At 41.0% G+C, this 19,435-nt stretch overlaps 1 protein-coding gene and 1 long non-coding RNA gene across 7 annotated transcripts in view; one reads left to right on the top strand and one right to left on the bottom strand.

The window, feature by feature from the left end:
* Positions 1-1,132: 1,132 nt before the first annotated feature.
* Positions 1,133-19,435, bottom strand: part of LOC125919293 (uncharacterized) — a 119,536-nt gene continuing 101,233 nt past the window's right edge. For 2 of the 4 annotated variants that reach the window (XR_007456705.1, XR_007456708.1), the window contains one exon: positions 11,017-13,496. This is a non-coding gene — a long non-coding RNA (uncharacterized LOC125919293). Of the gene's footprint in view, positions 1,520-5,969; positions 7,485-11,016; positions 13,497-19,435 lie in introns of those variants that run through there. The other 2 variants (XR_007456706.1, XR_007456709.1) reach the window with 2 other exon arrangements.
* CB4H12orf56 (chromosome B4 C12orf56 homolog) overlaps positions 5,144-19,435 on the top strand; it is an 83,124-nt gene continuing 68,832 nt past the window's right edge. For 2 of the 3 annotated variants that reach the window (XM_049625899.1, XM_049625898.1), the window contains exon 1: positions 5,309-5,620. In XM_049625899.1, coding sequence (XP_049481856.1) covers positions 5,369-5,620 — 252 coding nt within the window. In that variant the 5' untranslated portion in view covers positions 5,309-5,368. Of the gene's footprint in view, positions 5,621-19,435 lie in introns of all 3 variants that reach the window. The other variant, XM_049625897.1, reaches the window with a different exon arrangement.

Raw genomic sequence — 19,435 nt, 5'->3', positions numbered from 1 at the left:
TTATTTTGAGAGACAAAGCACAAATAGGGGAGGGGGAGGGACAGAAAGAGAGGAGGGACACAGAATCTGAAGTAGGCTCTGGGCTCTGAGCTGTCACCACAGAACCTGACGTGGGGCTCGAACTCACAGACCAGGAGATCGTGACCTGAGGTGAAGCAGGATGCTTAACCGACTGAGCCACTCAGGTGTCCCTAAGTCTGACCACTTTATAGTCTAGTGTTCTCATTTCAGACTAACATAAAATGACAGTTATCAAAATGTTGATAAATAGGGGCACCTGGGTGGCTCAGTCAATCAAGCAACTGACCCTTGATTTTGGCTTAGGTCATGATGCCACACACAGGGCTCTGAGCTAACAGCAAAGAGTCTGCTTGGGATTCTGTCTCCCTCTCTCTCTGCCTCTCCCCTGCTTGCACTCTCTCTCTCTCTCTCTCTCTCAAAAATAAATATATATTTTTAAATGTTGATAAATAACACCATCATTATTTTAACTTAAAGCATGTATGCTTGCATTAAACAAATTTAAAGCACGTATGCTTGCATTTGGCAGTGTTTTCACAAATTAATTGCCAACATTTTGGAGCATTTATTATGTGGCAGAAACAGGTTCTGTTTTGTTTTTTAAGTTTATTTATCTTGAGAGGAAGAGAGAGTGCTTGTGAGCAAGGGAAGGGAGAGACAGAATCCCAAGCAGTCTCCGAGCTGTCAGTGCAGACTCAGGGCTCCATCTCATGAACGATGAGATCATGACCTGAGCCCAGATCCAGAGTTGGATGCTTAACTGACTGAGCCACCCAGGTGCCCCTGTGCCTAAAACAGTTTTAAGTGTTCATATGTTAACCCTCACAACAACTCTATGAGGTAGGTACTGTCATTATCCCTATTTTATAGATGAGGAAACTGAAGTACATAAAAGGTAGCAGAGCTGGGATTCAACCCCCCCTTCATATGTACAAGAAAGTTATTGCTAGGTGGTGAGATTGCAGAGGATTTTTTTTCTTTCTTGTACATTTTTGGAGTTTTAAAAATCCTCCACAGTGACCAGATAGTATTTTCATAATCAGAAAAAACATTAAAAAAAAACAACCAACCTGACTCTAACAAAAGGAAAAATGAAATTGTTTCATTCACTCTTTGAACATTTATTGAATGCTGTCCCTTATGAAACTTTTCCAGATTTTTTCAGCCAGGTTTGTTTAATTTCTCTGATGTTGCTTTTTCTTAACCTCTTTTGTCATGAATATATTTTAATATGTTTTGTTTTGTATTAAAATTGTGTGGTTGTCTTACCTATGAGTCAATTCTTGAAGACGGAAAACTCTTATCTTGATTCTGTGTATGGATAGTAATTTCTCAGTAAATATCTGTGAAATGTATTGAGCTGAGTAAAAAATAATACAATTGTGAGCTGCTAACCACAATGTTCTGTGTCAAATTCTGTTCTTCATCTGCTTCATCCCGATGCTTGTTAAGCCCGGTGCCATTGTCATCAAAAGCTCATTCATTCATGATGGGTTTCCTGGCAGAGAAAGAAGTTGGAAAATAGGTCAGGTAAGCTGTCTTTACTGGTCCTAGTGCAATCATTGGTTTCTTTTAGAGGAAGTGGGTGTGTAGCAGGAAGCCTGAGGCAGAAGAGAACATTGAAGCATTATTTAGTAAAAGAAGCAGTTTTTAAATTTTTAATCCAAAGCACTGTAGAGTCCCTTAGGCTTCATTATAATGACATCTCTCCTCCATGTCAGTTGATTGCTAATTGTTAACAGATATTTAAACGGTCAGTATCCACTGATACCGAGTAGAAACACCCAGAGATTCCTAAATGACACCTTCAAAAATTCAAGTTTTATTTTCCTACTACAGATTTCGAGTATCTTTCTATGCATACTGTCTGTCTTTAGTTTGAAACTTGGAGATGGGAACACCTGGGATTCCCTAGATTGAAATGTATTTCTAGTCTGAAATCCTTACAGAGTTTTTTTTAAAAAAAAATTTTTTTTAACGTTTATTTATTTTTGAGACAGAGAGAGACAAAGCATGAATGGGGGAGGGTCAGAGAGAGGGAGACACAGAATCTGAAATAGGCTCCAGGCTCTGAGCTGTCAGCACAAAGCCCAACGCAGGGCTCGAACTCACGGACCGCGAGATCATGACCTGGGCCGAAGTCGGCCGCTTAACCAACTGAGCCACCAAGGTGCCCCTCCTTACAGGATTCTTATGGCCTATGGCCCACTGATCACTTATCCACCAAAAACACAACTAAAAAAAAAATGACATTCTTTTGTCTGTGTATATATGTAGATTAGATTTTTTTATCTTGAGCCTTAAAGTTTAAAAAGTTAGGCTAGCATACAACAGAGAAGAATTTGGTATTATTTTGTACATGGGGAACCAAATGACCATATATATACCAAGAAATGACACACTAGTTCAATTTATTTATTTTTTTAAGTTTATTTACTTTTGACAGAGAGCTAGCATGCTTGCATGAGTGGGGGAGGGACCGAGGGAGGGATACAGGGGATCCGAAGCAGGCTTCATGCTCACAGCAGAGCCCGATGCCAGGCTCAAACTCATGAACCATGAGATCATGACCGGAGACAAAGCTGGACGCTCAACCGACTGAGCCATGCAGGCGCCCCTCAGTTCATTTTTAAAACACTTGTATAGTGTTTACTCTGTTCCAGGTACCTGTTATAAAGTACTTTAGAAACATCCTTATATTAATCCTATGGGGTTGGTACTATTACCCTCTTTTCACAGATGGGGAAATTAAGGCACCAAGAAATTAAAGTAACCTGTCCAAGATCATTTAGCTACTGAATGTGAGAGATGAAAATGGAACCCAGGTCATCTGGCTCTACAGTCTTGTGCTCATAACTACTGTCCTTTCACACTAATTGAATTGACCATCCCTCAACCTAAGGCTACTCTGTTCTGGTGAAAGTTCTTCTGGTTAAGAAGAGTGCCTCTGGGGATTAGTTCTGGGTAAGTAATGTTCCATTACTTTTGAAAGATTCATCAAGAAACATCTACTAAGCGCTTGATTGCAGCGGAACTGTATTAAATGCTTTTTGAGTTTAGATGGACTTAGAAGATAAAGAGTAATTGCCTATCTCGGATGTATTTTTGTTAATTATCCACATAAAGCTTACCAAAAGATAAGGCAATACAAATATGAAAACATGTCTATAGTGCTTTTAGAATTCATAATTCATTGCATTTGATCCTGACACCAACTTAATGGTTGGCCAGGCAAGTATTGATAGTTTCATTTTATGGATGATGAAACTGAGGTCCAAAAAGGTTAAGAGACTTTGCAGAAATCTCACTGATACTGAGCAACGGGGTTCGTGCTGTAATCCAGTTCTCCCGACTCCAAAGCTAGTGATCTTTCCCCTATCTTAACGCCGTTTCCTGCAATCTGAACTTTGTCGTTACCTTGGCAACAGTATAGAACACTAAGTGCCTGGAAACAATGATACTGCCTTTTCTGTGTACAACCAACTCAAAAGTTCCACTGAGGTCACCTTAACCCTTGATCCTTTTGTCAGAATCCCTTCTTCATGTGCTTACCTTAATGTCTGTTAAGTCTAAGAGCCCTTGTCACCAAAAGTGCATTTATAATGGGTTTCTCGGCAGATAGATCAGGTACGCTGTCTTTTCTAGTTCTGGTGCAGTCGCTCTGTTTCTGTTAGTCCTGAGGCTGGAGCAGAAGCCTGACAAACACCAAACAGCAGCTGGCAGTGAGGCCTTTTCCCCTACTTGGGCCTCACATTTCACTTGCCATGTGGTCATTTGCCTCTGAACACTCTTGTGAGGCAACTATTTGGCAAAGGTAAAAGGCCTTTGCCTTCTGTTGGTTTGAGGCGACAAATTGTTCAGAGTGGTTTAGATAGGGAATAGTCTTTATTTTAGATGAAACAGCCATGCTTCTGGGGCTCCCTTTTTACCCAGCTATGAAGTTATGAAGGTTCTGACAGATGTACAAACAGATTCTAAGAAAACTTGGAACGCTAGCTAGGTCATTTATGATTTTGTCAGCAGGTGGCACTTCTCTCCTTAGGCACTAAACACAACCTCTCCAATAAAAGAAATACTGTTTTGTTTTGTTTTGTTTTGCTGCTAACCTCAGACTTGGTTAGCCACCCAACCATTTCTCCTCCGTTCCTTTTTTGCAGTGTTTTAGTCCACAATATCTGTGTATTTTAATTCGTTTATACTTTTTCGATAAAAGACATGAAGTTGCTTACAGCATATAGTATACAACAGTAAAATATGAGGAGGAGAACATGAACTGCAATAAAGAATATACAATTTGATTCTGAGTTGTTGGTAGCTGGAACAAAAATACACATAAATGTGTATCATTTCTTTGGGTTAATGGGCAGGGAGAGAGAATGACTTCCCCAGAATTTGAAATTAAAATGAAAGTTACTGCCTAGGGTTATGAGAGGCAGGTGTCTGCTATGCCCTTCTCATCTCACTAACCTAAACCGATAAGTGATCTGTAAAAACTACTCAGTACTTTTACTGTCATGCAGCTTCAAGGCTGGGCAATCAGCATTCCTCAACCCCTCGTGTTCCATTTCCTTAAATGCAGGCCTCACCCATTCATTTATCCTACACAGACCGGGCTCCGCCGGTCTACGGGGCTTTGTCCCTGGACACGGGGAACACAAGCATCCCCATTAGGCTCTGGCGTGCCAAATTAACGTATAGGATTTACTTCAGAGAGAGAGCTTTCAATTAGTTGGACAGAAAAGGTGTGTGTTTATACTCATGAAACACTAGAGGACTGTATCAGGCAATGTTATAAGCAAATGCTAAATCCGCGTGGTTGCTCTTAAGAGCGTCCTAGGGGTGTTCTGCCTGTTAAAAAATAAATCGGTAAATTTCCTCTCGTTTCTAACAGAAGAGCAGTTTAAACTTGTGGATTCCCTCATCAGTACAGTCTGTTAGGAACGGCGAGGTCCCCCAGAGCTGGGGCAGGCGGTGGGGAGGGGGGGCGGTTCGGGCTGCTGTGAGCAGTGGGCGAAGAGAGCCGCTAAGTATCCGCCCCGCAGCCCCCGGGGATGCGTGATGATGATTCACCTGAAGGACCAGCATCTCGCCCGGTCCATTGTTGTCTGAGGTTGGCACGAGGATGGGCGGGAGGCGGGGCCGGGGCCGGGGAGGGTGCTCCCGGGAGCCAGGCCCCGGGGTCGCGCCCCGAAGTTGGGGGCCCCGCGCACTGCGCCCGGGGGAGGTGGCCGCGGTAGGGCGGGCGGCTTTGTGGCGCGCGCGGGTTCCACCGCAGGCGGCGCGGAGGCGGGGCCCTGCACAGGCGTCCGCCAACCCCCCGCTTTCGGCCGGGCCGCGGCCGCCGCACATGGCCGGCTCCGCAAGGGCCGGCTTCCCTGCGCACACGAATAGCCGCCTGGACGCGTTCCTGCGGAGGCGGCTGCCGCCCGAGGTCTACGACGCCATCCGCGCCTACGAGCCGTGCATCGTGGTGTCCGACTCGGAGAAGCACACCTTCAAGTACGTGGTCCTCAGCGATCGGCTCATCTACCTGACCGAGAACCCGCCCAAGTCCATACGGCGAGCAGTGGCGCTGCGGGACGTCGTGGCCATTGACCTGGTGAGGAGCGCGGGCGGGCAGGCGGGCTTGCGGGAATCCCTTCTTGGGTACCTCCCCCCCAGGTTCCAGGCCTGCCGCACGCGGGAAGAGGGAGGGGAAGGCCGACCTTCCCTATCCCCCTCTGGACTCCCGTACTTTTCTTTAACTTACTTTGGGACTAGCAGCCACACAGGAAAACGGGGGATTGCTGTATGGACGCCGAATAAAAATGCCCTGCCCATTCTCATCGTGTGTAGCGGTCAGCCCTTGTACCCCCAAATAGGGATACAGGTTTGAGAACATAGCCCCCTATCAAAACTACGCTTTAAAGTCATTTTTTTTTCATTAAGCATCTAGCCTGTGCCAGGCACTTGTTCTAGACACTGAGGATGCACAAAGGAAATAGGGCCCCTTCCTAGAAACTGTTGTGGGAGAGATAAAAAGCCAAAACCAATGCAAATAAATGCAGTGTGCTAAGTACTTTATGCCTTGTTTATTTTTTTTTAAATCAGCAGTGCTTAGAGCGTGTTAGGTGCTCAGTATGAGTAAGTGAATGGATGAATGAATGAATGAATGAATGAAAGAGATGTGCACAGGATGCCCGGCAATCTCACACAGGTCACTTGATCCAAGCTGGGCCCAGGCCATGCTGGGAAAACTTCTCGCAGAAGATACAATCTGGCACAGCCACCCCTTGTCCCAGTTTTAGTGTTCTGCTACTGTATCCCTTCCCTCCAGGAATAGATATACCTTATAAATCAACAAAAGATTGTAAGCAGTCTCCTCTCCAATTACTGTTTTTCCCCCCTTGGCTCCCTTTAGCTCAGCTGCTCTCCAGGTGTGTTCTTTTTTCCACTGGGGACAAGTGTCTAGCCTAGTTTCCCCCCCCCATCCCCACCCCCCCTTGTCTGAGTCTCTGCATCACCCAAGGGAGAAGTTGGTGAACTCTTAATGGGGCTGTTTTGCAAAGACAATCCTAGTTTGTTTGGAACACATCTGTAAAAAAAAGGATACAATTAACTGAGAAAAAAAAAAAAAAAAAAGCTTTCTTTTTTTTCTTTTTAAAATAGCCCTGTGGGCTAATATCACTGTGCAAATTTATTTGCTTTTTTTTTTTTTTTTTGAGTAAAAGTTTGAAGCAAAACTGCCTTCTTCCTTACTACCACTATTTTCATTCTCTTGAACTAAAATTTAAAAAATTAATTTCCTTTACCAAATGTCTTTAAAACATTAAATGCTCAGCTTTGAATACTGTCTGCAGTGTAAACATTTATTGTTTTGACAAAATGTAATGATTTTAGGATACTGTGACTCTCCCCAACAAGAAATACAGTATATATATTTCAGTAGTTGCTATAAATCTTTCTTTTTGAGCTGTTAGAATCTGAAAAGTGCAATAAAGTTCCCTAGGCCTCCAAGCCAAGAATCCTACAAAAAGGCATACCAATTTATTTGGTCATGCTTTATGTACATAATTTACCTTTCAGGCTTATAGAAGAATGTGTAATGTCTATAAAGGTGCTGAACAGATCTATGATTTTAGCACTGCTGACAGATTGAAGGTCCATCTTTCATGATATAGTTTAACTGCGGTTAAAGTTGTGGTAGGCAGAACATTGCTGGAACCTGTGAATATGTTACATTACATGGCAAAGAGGAGTTAAAAGTTGCAGATGCAATTAAGGTTGCTTGCTATCAGATGACTTTCAAATAGGGAGACTGGGGCATCTGGGTGGCTCAGTTGAGCATCTGGCTTCAGCTCCGGTCATGATCTCATGGCTTGGGAGTTCAAGCCCCGCATCAGGCTCTCTGCTGTCAGTGCAGGGCCCGCTTCGGATCCTCTGGCGCCCCCTCTCTCTGCCCCTCCCCAACTTGTTCTTTCTCTCTATAAATAAACAAATAAATAAGGATATTAAAAAAACCCCAAACCTGTCCAATAAAAAGCAAAAAAAAGCCTACACAAACAAATAAATAAAATAGGGAGGTTATTTTGGATTATCTGAGTGGGCCCAATGTAATCACAAATCCTTCAAAGTGGAAAAGGGGGGCAGAAAGAGGCAGGCAGAGCACTGCAGCAAAGAGACTAGTGGTTCTGAAGGAGGAAGGAGCCAGGAGACGAGGAATGTGGACAGCCTCTAGAAGCTGGAAAGGGCCTGGAAACAGGTTTTCTCCTAGAGCCTCCAGAAGGAATGCCGTCCTCCCAACACCTTGAGTTTAGCCCAGTGAGACCCATTTTGGACCTCTGACCCCTAGAACTATGAGAGAATAAATCTGTGGTGTTTAATGCCACAGAGTTTATGGTAATATGTTACAACAGCAAATGAATACAGAATTGTTTTCCTCTTAATATTTTTTAAAAACAGGTAATCATTTTTTAAAAGTATTGTTTCAGTGAGAAATATAATCATGCCAAGTACAAATGCCTTAACGATCCCTTTTTCTGAGGTTTTATAAGATAATTCTAGGGTTATTATAGTTCAGTGGCTTGCACAGCTTCACAGGGTGTATGAAAATGGGTGTCAGTCACAGAGTTGCTTTCTCTAGCACCAATTACTGGCCACAGATGTAGCTGACTAATTGTCCCTCTATGAACATTAAGTCCGAACTTAATACCATAATATAGAGAATTTTCCTGATTTCTGTGTTATATCTCATATAGTCATCTCCTATCCGTGCTAAGTCAGTAGTTTCTTAAATCACATGATTTCGGTGCCAGGCACCTTTGTTTCTTAGAACTGGTTTCTCCTACCTTGAAAGATAAACTGTTTAATCTTTTTTTTTTTTTTTTTTTTACTAGGGTGCTGTCCTCTAGGGCCAACTATTTAGACATGCTTTTCCATTCTCAAAGGTTTTCTCATTTTACTGTAAAAGTTTGTCTTCTTGTTATTTAACTTTCAATTGGCTCAGGTTTCCATTCTGCCTTTGTTCTAGCTGTCACAGCAGTAAACTCCCAAGCAAACCAGTCCTTTATGCCTCTGGGCCCCAGCCTTCTTCCCATGTTCAGTCAGATTCCTTATTTAGTTTATGTCTCATGTTACAGTTACACCTCAGAAAAAAAAATTGCAAATAAAATTCCATTTTCTCTCCTAAAGAAAAAAAATGGAGGGGCACATGAGTAGCTCATTCAGTTGTGCTTGATTTCAGCTCAGATCATGATCTCACGGTCCGTGAGTTTGAGCCCTGCATCAGGCTCTAAGCTGATAGCATGGAGCCTGCTTGGGATTCTCTGTCTCTCTCTGCTCCTCCCCCCATGGCCTCTCTTTCTCTCTCTCTCTCTCAGAAATAAATAAATAGACATTAAAAAATTTTGAAGGTAACAGCAGCAAAAAGTTACACCAGAACTTGGATTGGATACAAATGAGATTTCCCTTCCAGCAAAGATGTGCTTAAAATCCACCCGGAGATCTCAAGTGTTTGATATGGTCCATGTCCTAAAAGAGAGTTTCTAAGGTTGCTTGGGTGGAGCTTTTATAAAAAGGCTGACGTTTTCTTTAAAAGTTCCTTTTGGGGGGCGCCTGGGTAGCTCAGTCAGTTAAGCATCTGACTTCGGCCCAGGTCATGATCTCAAGGTTCGTGAGTTCGAGCCCCGCGTCGGGCCCTGTGCTGACAGCTAAGAGTCCGGAGCCTGCTTCAGATTCTGTCTCCCTCGCTCTCTGCCACTCCCCCACTGTTTAAAAAGTTGCTTTTGGAAGAATACTCTAGAGTTCTGCTCTTGTTGTGGGCATCAAAACACTTCTTCAAGCTCTTCCAAGATTAAGCACATATTTTTCAAGTGTGAGAAGCAACTTTCCAGAAGTGAATTTCCTATGAATTCACTCTCCTTCAAGGCCATCCCATCACCTACAGAGAAAAAAAAATCCGTCAACTCCAGCAGCCTTGCCTGTAGTCTCTTGCCTGTCTTTGTCTTTTCACCACCCTTCCCAGCGAATATTGGCTCTCCAGTCGTCCCAGGCTCCGTGTGGCTTCCTCAACCGGCCACAAACGCACCTTTTACAGCCTGGCCTGTTTGCTTGTCTTGAACATTTTCTCCTCCTTCAAGGTTGTTCAGATCATCATATTTATAATTCTCTTCCTCTCCTCCTTCTCTCTCTCCTTTTAAAACATGTAAAAACAGGGGCGCCTGGCTGGTTCCAGTGAGTAGAGCATGCGACTCTTGATCTTGTGGTAGTGAGTTTGAGCCTCACGTTGGGCATAGAGTTTACTTTAAAAAAATGTAACATTCTTAGCTTGAAAAGAAACAGGTCACGGGCTGTGCTGCAGGGGCCGCAGTAGTTTGCCAACTAATCCCTGCTTTCCCCACTAGTATGTTCAGAGCCAACACATCTTCTAGGCTAAGCCCCAGTCATTCTTTCTCTGAGCTGTTTTTCCTCCTCTGAGCTGATGAGGGCAGGCCTTTTGGTCTGTTTTCTTCATTGCTGTATTTCTTTCTGGCTCCTAGATAGACCAGATGGTCAATACATATTTGTTAAATATTCAACATAATCTGTTTCTTCTGTTTCTGATTTGATGATCTGCAATATACATTGGGCATTTCATAATATATACATTTTTAAATGTTTATTTATTGAGAGAGAGAGAGAGAGAGAGAGAGACAGAGAGAGAGACAGAGAGAGAATCCCAAGCAGGCTTTGGTGTTGTCTGCACAGAGGCTGATGCGGGGCTCAATCCCAAGAACCGTGAGATATGTCCTGAGCCAAAATCAAGAGTTGGATGCTTGGGCGTCTAGGTGGCTCAGTTGGTTAAGCATCTGACTTCAGGTCATGATCTTGCAGTTCATGAGTTCGAGCCCCGCATCAGACCCTGTGCTGATAGCTCAGAGCCTGGAGCCTGTTTCACATTCTATGTTTCCCTCTCTCTGTCTGCCTTTCTCTCTCTCTCTCTCTCAAAAATAAATAAACATTAAAAAAAAAAAGTTGGATGCTTAACCGAGTGAGCCACCCAGATGCCCCTAATAATACATTTTTATTTTTATTCAGGTTTTGCTGTCTACCTGTATAGATATGGTCCAGTTATTTAACATCTATTCTGTGCCTTCCTTAGATTGTTTTTTTTTTAATATATGAAATTTATTGTCAAATTGGTTTCCATACAACACCCAGTGCTCATCCCAAAAGGTGCCCTCCTCAATACCCATCACCCACCCTCCCCTCCCTCCCAGCCCCCATCAACCCTCAGTTTGTTCTCAGTTTTTAACAGTCTCTTATGCTTTGGCTCTCTCTCCCACTCTAACCTCTTTTTTTTTTTTTTTTTTTTCCCTTTCCCTCCCCCATGAGTTCCTGTTAAGTTTCTCAGAATCCACATAAGAGTGAAAACATATGGTATCTGTCTTTCTCTGTATGGCTTATTTCACTTAGCATCACACTCTCCAGTTCCATCCATGTTGCTACAAAGGGCCATATTTCATTCTTTCTCATTGCCATAGTACTCCATTGTGTATATAAACCACAATTTCTTTATCCATTCGTCAGTTGATGGACATTTAGGCTCTTTCCACAATTTAGCTATTGTTGAGAGTGCTGCTATAAACATTGGGGTACAAGTGGCCCTATGCACCAGCACTCCTGTATCCCTTGGGTAAATTCCTAGCAGAGCTATTGCTGGGTCATAGGGTAGGTCTATTTTTAATTTTTTGAGGAACCTCCACACTGTTTTCCAGAGCGGCTGCACCAATTTGCATTCCCACCAACAGTGCAAGAGGGTTCCCGTTTCTCCACATCCTCTCCAGCATCTATAGTCTCCTGATTTGTTCATTTTGGCCACTCTGACGGGCGTGAGGTGATACCTTAGATTGTTTTTGAGAGGATTAAATTAAATAAATGTAACTCACTTAAAACAGTACTTGGCACAGGTAACAGCCACATACGTGTTATTATTGATAATCTTTATTCACATATATTAAGTCTGTTAGGTTCACTATGAGTCTGTAAGATAGATATTATCTTCTCTTTTCATATTAGGGCACTTGACTTTAGAAGATTTAATAAGTTTGGAAAGAAAATAACTCTTTGAGCATTGATTATATATTAAGTGTTTAAAATTTTGTTTATTATTTAGAGAGAGAGATAGAGTGTGAGTGGGGGAGGGGCAGAGAGAGAGGGAGACACAGAATCTGAAGCAGGCTCCAGGCTCTGAGCTGTTAGGCTCAGAACCTAACGTGGGGCTCAAACTCACGAATCGTGAAATCATGACCTGAGCCAAAGTTGGATGCTTAACTGACTGGGCCACCCAGGCGCCCCTGTATTTGGTGTTTAAATATACTGTCTTGTTTATTCTTCTTGAAAATCTGTCCAGTAGGTATGTCGAGTTTAACGTATTCAAAAACAGAATTCCTGATCTCTACCCCTAAATTTGTTCCTTCCTTGGCTTTCCTTATTTTAGGAAATAACATCATCTACCAGCCTTAATTCTTTCACTCCCTACATCCAACAATCACTATACCCTCTTGATTTGTGTAGAGGAGGAAAAAGTTTCCCTTGACCCTCTCAGGGTCCCTGGCTGAGTCTGAAAATTAAACTGACAAAGACAGATTAACAGGAGAAATGCCTACACATTTATTTCATATAAATTTTACATGATATGGGAGCCTCTATAAAGGTAACAAAGACCTGAAGAGACAGGTCAATCTGTGTGTGTTTAATATTAGGATAAAGAAAAAAAATGGGATAGCACAAAAAAGGGGGTATGACTAAGGATAATAACCTAGGGAAAACTAGCAAGGTCTGTTTGTTTGGATTTCTTTCTCTCAGTGTCCTTCTCTGGGTATAGGGAGGGCACCTCTCCCATGAGGGTCTTATGACCTGCTTCAAGGGAGCAGGGTGGAAAAAGATCAGAGAGAGTTTCCTGTTTTCTCAAATTCCTTCAGCTCAAAATATTCAGTATACCAAGGTGCCATATTTTGGGATAGTATGTTCTGATCCTTGTCACTTCTCTTCCAAAATATATCTGGCCAGGACCTTTCTTACCTTTTTTACTTATGCCACTTGTGCAGTCCCTTACCTCAACTATTGAAATTACCTCCAAACTCATTCCTCTTCATCTAGCAGTTGGGATGATCTTTTTAAACATGAAGTGTGAATTAAGTTATATCACTCTTCTTCTTTGTATTGCCTATAAAAGCCTCCATGATATGACCCCTCTATCTCTGACTCATCTCCAACTCTTCCCTGAGCTCTTTTTGCTCTTCCTTCTTTCCTCAGGGACTTTGCACGTGCCATCCTATCTGGAACACTTCCTCCAGATCTTCGGAGAGTTAGTTCCTTCTTGCCAGTCATGTTTCCAAATTCAGTTTCACCTCCACAGGGATGCCTCTGATGACCCCTCAATCTAGAGTACCACTCCCCATCACACTTACCACATCTGTTTGTTTCAAAGCACTTAACATTACTGGCATTATAAGATTAATCTGTTTGATGACTTATTATTGTCCATCCCCCATAGTAAATGCAAGCTCCATGAGACCTTGTCTGTCTTGTTCATCCCTGGGTCACTGTGCATTATGTTGCCTGACACATAGAAGATGGTTAAAAACTATCTGTCAATGGGAAGAACTGGAAGAGTAAATGGATGCTCAGATACATCATACAGTTTACCTCTCAGAGGGAAAGATCCTATTTCCTTATTCCAAGTGTTGAGGGACCCTGGAGACTTGACAACTCATCACACATAAGCAGTTAGCGGAACAACCAGGGCAAAGTCTCAGAGGGTCTCCTGATGCTCAGGTTCAGCTTTTTTCATGCTTCCTTTGTGCTTGTATGAGATGATCTCTGTGTTGTTTACCTGAGTCGTGCACTTTGGTAGTAAGAGTTATGGAAGATGAGACTATATTATGGATGCTTCTTTTCTTCTCTAGTTTTTTTTTTTTTTTTTTTGATTCATTTGCAGCCTTTCAAAAGTCTCACTGTGGAAGGAAGAAAGAGGTGGTAAACTCTAATCCATCCTTTTTTTTTTTTTTAAGTTTATTTATTTTGAGAGAAAGAGAGAGAGCACGAGCAGGGGAGGGGCAGAGAGAGAGAGGAAGAGAGAATCCCAAGCAGCAGAGCCCAACATGGGGCTCGAATTTATGAACTGTGAGATCATGACCTGAACCAAAATCAAGAGTTGGACACTTAACCAACTGAGGGCCACCTTTGGTTTCTTAATAGTTTGCACAAAATAGTTTGGATTTTGCATTCGAGTCTTGTTCTTGGTTTGTTTGTTTTAATATGAGGTCTATGCCAAACGTGGGGCTTGAACTCATGACCCTGAGACCAAGATCTGCATGTTCTACTGAATGAGCCAGGCAGGCACCCCTGCTTTCAAGTCCTGAGAAACTTCATGAGGGTGTGCATTTTGTCAGTTTGATTCACTGATGTACCCCCCAGTGCCTAGAATGATAGTGTCTTGGTCGGGATAGCCTAGGTTAACTGCACTAACAAACAACCCCAAGGTCTTAGTGCTTTAACACAACATAAAGTCCATCTCATCCAAGTTACTTGTCCACTGTGGATTAGCTTCGTTTCAGTCACAAGATATGTGACACTTAGTCACCCATCTTAGTATCAGGGACTCCATCTCAGCCATATGCTTGCTTAATCACCAGGCAGAGGGAAATTAACTTGGAAAATTATGTACTTATTTTTAAGCTTCTACCCAGAAGTGACACATGTAATTTCTCACATTTTATTAGCTAGAGTCAGGCACATAGCCCATGCCTATCTTAAAAGGGGGCAGGAAAACGTGATCCTACCATATATGCATTCCACGTGTCTGAAAGAGAGAAAAGGAGTATTTGAACAGCTCTAATGTCTACCTCAAATTGCTGACATTTTATTGAGTGCTTACTATATGCCACTCAGCCTCTGTTCTAAGTACTTACCCTGGAACTTCTTTATCTTTACAACAACCCCAGATAATATTGTATCTAGCTTTACCGATAAAGAACCTGAAGTACAGAGAACTTAGGCAACTTGCCCAAGGTCATCCTCTAAGTGGCAGAACCAGAATTTGCACTCTAGGAGACAGCCTGCGGCATCCATGCTTTGATTCGCTAAGCTTTGATTCTCTAAGCTATACCTGTCTCGGTCATAGCAGGTCATTAAAAAAATAATAATAAGTTTTCATTGAATATCCAGAAGACTCTAAGCTTTTTGAAAAGAGAAACTCCATCTTACATTTTGCATCTTTGAGTTTTGCACTTTGCAGTAGGAACTCAGAAGTATCCATGATGAATTGAACTGGATAAATTAGAAACTAGATGCTCAACTGCCAAAAGCTTAGGGTGCGTTTATTCTCTGAAATTAAAGCTGAAAGAAGAAATCTGAATCGAGACTATGAAAACAAGACTAAGGGATAAGATAAATATAGAATTGTTCACAAAATTTTCAGAAACAAGAAAGAAGTACTATCAACTTTACTTCAATTGAAAAACAAAAAATAAGGGATCTCCCTTAGGATTTTAAAAGGAGCATTTTAATAAAAGTAAGAGAAATCAGTAATCAGTTGCACATATAAATATGGCCCCAAATGATGTAGATACATTCATGAGTGATGTATTATTCTTAGAGGTGGTCAAAGAAGTTAGAGATATTTTCACATAAAGCCTTATTCATTTGAGGTAACACAAAAGAGCATTCTCTTCTCTCCCCAAATGCCCCTTGCTGCCATCATCAGAGACAAATACCATGCTGAGTAGGCCATGAATCTAGCCAGTATTGCATTACTGAGGTTCTTAGGAAGAATCAAAGGTCATTAACTGTAATAGATATCTATTGGCTATGCACTAATGTGTTAGCCTTGTGTCAAACACTTTAAATCTTATTTAATCTTATTAACTCTATGAGGAAGATGATATTGTCTTTTTTTCCCCCCTGGATGATAAAATGGAGGCAGACAAAGGGGAAGTATATATATATATTTTTTTTTTTTAATTTTTTTTTAACGTTTATTTATTTTTGAAACAGAGAGACAGCATGAACAGGGGAGGGTCAGAGAAGGAGGGAGACACAGAATCTGAAACAGGCTCCAGGCTCTGAGCTGTCAGCACAGAGCCCGATGCGGGGCTTGAACTCACAGACCACGAGATCATGACCTGAGCCGAAGTCGGACACTTAACCGACTGAGCCACCCAGGTGCCCCAAAGGGGAAATATTTGCACAAGGTCATATTCAGAAAACATTGGAGCTGGAATGTAAATTCAGGTCTTTTGACCTTACAGCCAGCATTCTTGAACCATTATGCACACAGTAACAACTGACTTTCTACAAATTCCTGCTTTCCAAATTCCTTCCTTTTCCTTCTTTCTTTCTTTCCTTCTTTCTTTCTTTCTTTCTTCCTTTAATTTTTTTAAATTGTAGTTAACATACAGTGCTATATTGGTTTCAGGAGAATTCAGTGATTCATCACTTACATCCAAATTCCAAATTGCTTTAGAAGTTTTTAGGTTTTGCAATAGAGACAACATGGTCACCTCAGTTTGCAGATTACCTGGCTCCTGGGCATTGGCTGTCAGGAAGGAGAGGATGAAGTTATAAATAAAACACCTTTTTCATTCCTCATACCACCCCTCTGTATTCAAGATTGTTGTCCTTCAAAGCTCACACTGGTGTCATTGCTGTTTCTGATGCCGTTCAAGGACAGGTCTGGTTGCAAAGACGCAGACGGATGTCGTATCCTCTTCACAGGGTCGAGCCTTGAAAGCTTTTTTCCTTTTAGTCTTAGCTGTGGCTCTTGTCCCAGAGACAATGATTTTTCAAGCCTAACACTGAAATAGTCTAGGGAGTCTCCAGTATTATGGGGCTGTGCCCAATTCTCCAAACTGGTTATTCTTTTTGGCATATGTGGGTGGATCATTCTTGCCAACAATATTCATAGATCCCAAAAAAAGCTCATCTACTTAGATGTCCTTAGGGATTGATACACTAAAGCCCAGGTAGAGTATAATGGAAAAAAAAAAAAAAAAAACCCACCTGGTGGAGGCTGCAGTTTTTTAATTATGTCAGTGGAAGAATTTGCCAAATGTTAAATGTAAAAATAGCTTCTACTAAGGAATAAGTTTGTGTACAGCCTGACATAGGTAATTGCTAATGTGGTATAATTTGAGGGAAATCCATTCAAGATATCTCCATACATTGATAGGCTATCTCATCAGTACCTTTAATCCTACCACTGGCCCTCCTTCAGATTTGCTCTGAAATCCTCGTGGAACAAGTAATTCATTAAATTGAAATTTGAGTGAATTAATTTATTACTTGCTTTCCTCCAGCTTTTGGAGACAGAGACGGGAGAGTTAGAGCTTGCTGTCAGAGAGGAAGTTAGGTCATCAAAGGACCATGGAAGTTGAAAGATATCTCACAATTTAGCTCTTTTGGGGACTTACTTCCACTACTTAATGTCCCATGAAATAAAATGATCTCCAAATTGTGGTCCAGTATGTGGTGTCTACCTTCAGATTTTCCCTTTTGACTTTTCCTCTGGTTTATGTCTTTTTTTTTTTTTAAGATTTTATATTTAAGTAATGTTTACACCCAATATGGGGTTTGAATTTACAACCCCAAGATCAACTGACTGAGCCAGCCAGGTACCCCTTAAAAAATGTCTCTTTATAGTGGGTTTTTTTTTTTTAATATATGAAATTTATTGTCAAATTGGTTTCCATACAACCCCCAGTGCTCATCCCAAAAGATCCCCTCTTCAATACCCATCACCCACTCTCCCCTCCCTCCCACCCCCCATCAATCCTCAGTTTGTTCTCAGTTTTTAAAAGTCTCTTATGCTTTGGCTCTCTCCATAGTGGGTTTGTTTGAATTAGGATTCAAATAATGGTCCCCACCAAATTGTGTTTGGTTATCTGTCTCTTAAATCCCTTTTAATCTATGACAGTTCTTCCTTCCTCTTTCATTTTTCTGTCAGTTATTTGCTGGAGAAATGAGATCACTTTTTCTGGAGAATTTTCCACAATCTGGATCTGGAATCCTTGGGCATGTCCTTCATCCACTATAGTTGCTTTAAACTGGGTAAGATCCAGGGGCAGTGTTTTGACAATACTCCTAGCTGGTGCTGTTTATTTCCTATTACTTCCCATCAATAGTCACATCTTTTTATCTTTTTGTCTTTTTGTGCTGGTCAAATGTGTGGGTTGTTCTGTCTCCTGGACCCCTTTTTAGACTAAGAGTATCACCACCCCTCCTTGCCTTGTTTTTACATGTTGAAGAGATGGCCCTTTTTTTTTTTTTTTTTTTTTTTTTTTTTTTTTTGTAGAATGTCTCCTCTGGATTTGCTGATTATTTCTTCCTGGGGCTGTTTTCCTCGAGAATACATATTTTAATCAGGTCTTATCATAATAAAGTTCCTGTCTGCCATCACTTTTTAAATAGAGAAACTAGGGGCGCCTGGGTGGCTCAGTCGGTTGAGCGTCCGACTTCGGCTCAGGTCACGATCTCGCGGTTCGTGAGTTCAAGCCCCGCGTCGGGCTCTGGGCTGATGGCTCAGAGCCTGGAGCCTGCTTCCGATTCTGTGTCTCCCTCTCTCTCTGCCCCCCCCCCGTTCATGCTCTGTCTCTCTCTGTCCCAAAAAAAAAAAAAAAATAAAAAAAAAAAAAAAAAAAAAAAAAAAGAAAAAAAAAGAAATAGAGAAACTACTAACTTTGTAAATTAAACAAACAAAAACCCTACCTTTCCTACTGAATATGGAATAGGCCAGGTGGTAAATGAAGGGATTAGAGCAATTCTAATAATAATAATCTCTTAAACCTGTATTTTCTAAATAGGGGGGAAAATGACATCATGAAAGTCAAGTGTCATCATTTCTCTCAGTGATACTTTATTTAGAATTTTCTTGAACAAGGGAGATAACTGAATGGGTAAATGCTTGTGCTAAGGTCTTCTGTTAGATCTATAACTCTCAACTCCAGTGCCTTTTAATCTTTTTTTAATACATTTCTGTGGATTTGGTTTGTAAGCATTTTGTTGAGGACTTTTACATCTATATTTACAAGAAATATTATTGGTCTGTAGTTTTCTTATGATGTCTTTGTCTGGTTTTGGTATCAGAATAATATAGGAAGTGTTTGGTCCTCTTCTACTTTTTGGAAGAGTTTGTGAGGGATTGGTGTTAATTCTTTAAACATTTGGTAGAATTCACCAATGAGACCATGTATTACTGTACCTTTCTTTGTGGGAAGTTTTTTTGTTACTAATTCAATCTCTCATAGTTCTATTCATATTGCTGTTAACGGTCTACTCATATTTTCTACTTCTCTTGAGTTAGTTTTGGTAGTTCCTGTCTTTCTAGGAATTGGTCTATTTTATCCAGGCATTTTAATTTGTTGGTATTCAGTTGTTCATAGGATTCCTTTTTACTTTTTATTTCTGTAAGGTTGATACTATCTCCTTTTATACCTGATTATAGGTATAGATTGAGTCTTCTCTCTTTTTCTCTTGGTTAATCTTGTTAAAGGATTGTCAGTTATGTTGATTTTCAATGAATCAATTTTTGGTTTGGTTGATTTTCCTTATTGTTTTTCTATTCACCATTTCACTAATTTCTGCTCTAATTTTTAGGTAGGGTATTGAAGTTTCCAGCTGTTATGGTTGAGTTTATTTCTCTCTTCAATTCTTTCAGTTTTTGCTTCATGTATTTTGGGGTTCTATTCTTAGGTACATATATGCTTATAATTGTCATAACTTCTTGATGGATTGAACTGTTATCATTATAAATTGTCTCTTGTACAATTTAAAATATATATATTTTAAATATATATATATTTTAAATATATATATATATACATACATATATATGTATGTATATATATATGTGTGTGTGTATATATATATATATATATATATATATATATATGTTTTT

The sequence above is a fragment of the Panthera uncia genome, chromosome B4 (assembly GCF_023721935.1).
Source record: "Panthera uncia isolate 11264 chromosome B4, Puncia_PCG_1.0, whole genome shotgun sequence".
Taxonomy (NCBI): Eukaryota; Metazoa; Chordata; class Mammalia; order Carnivora; family Felidae; genus Panthera; species Panthera uncia.
The sequence above is the reverse complement of the archived record's forward strand: the minus strand, read 5'-3'. Positions and strand labels throughout refer to the sequence as shown.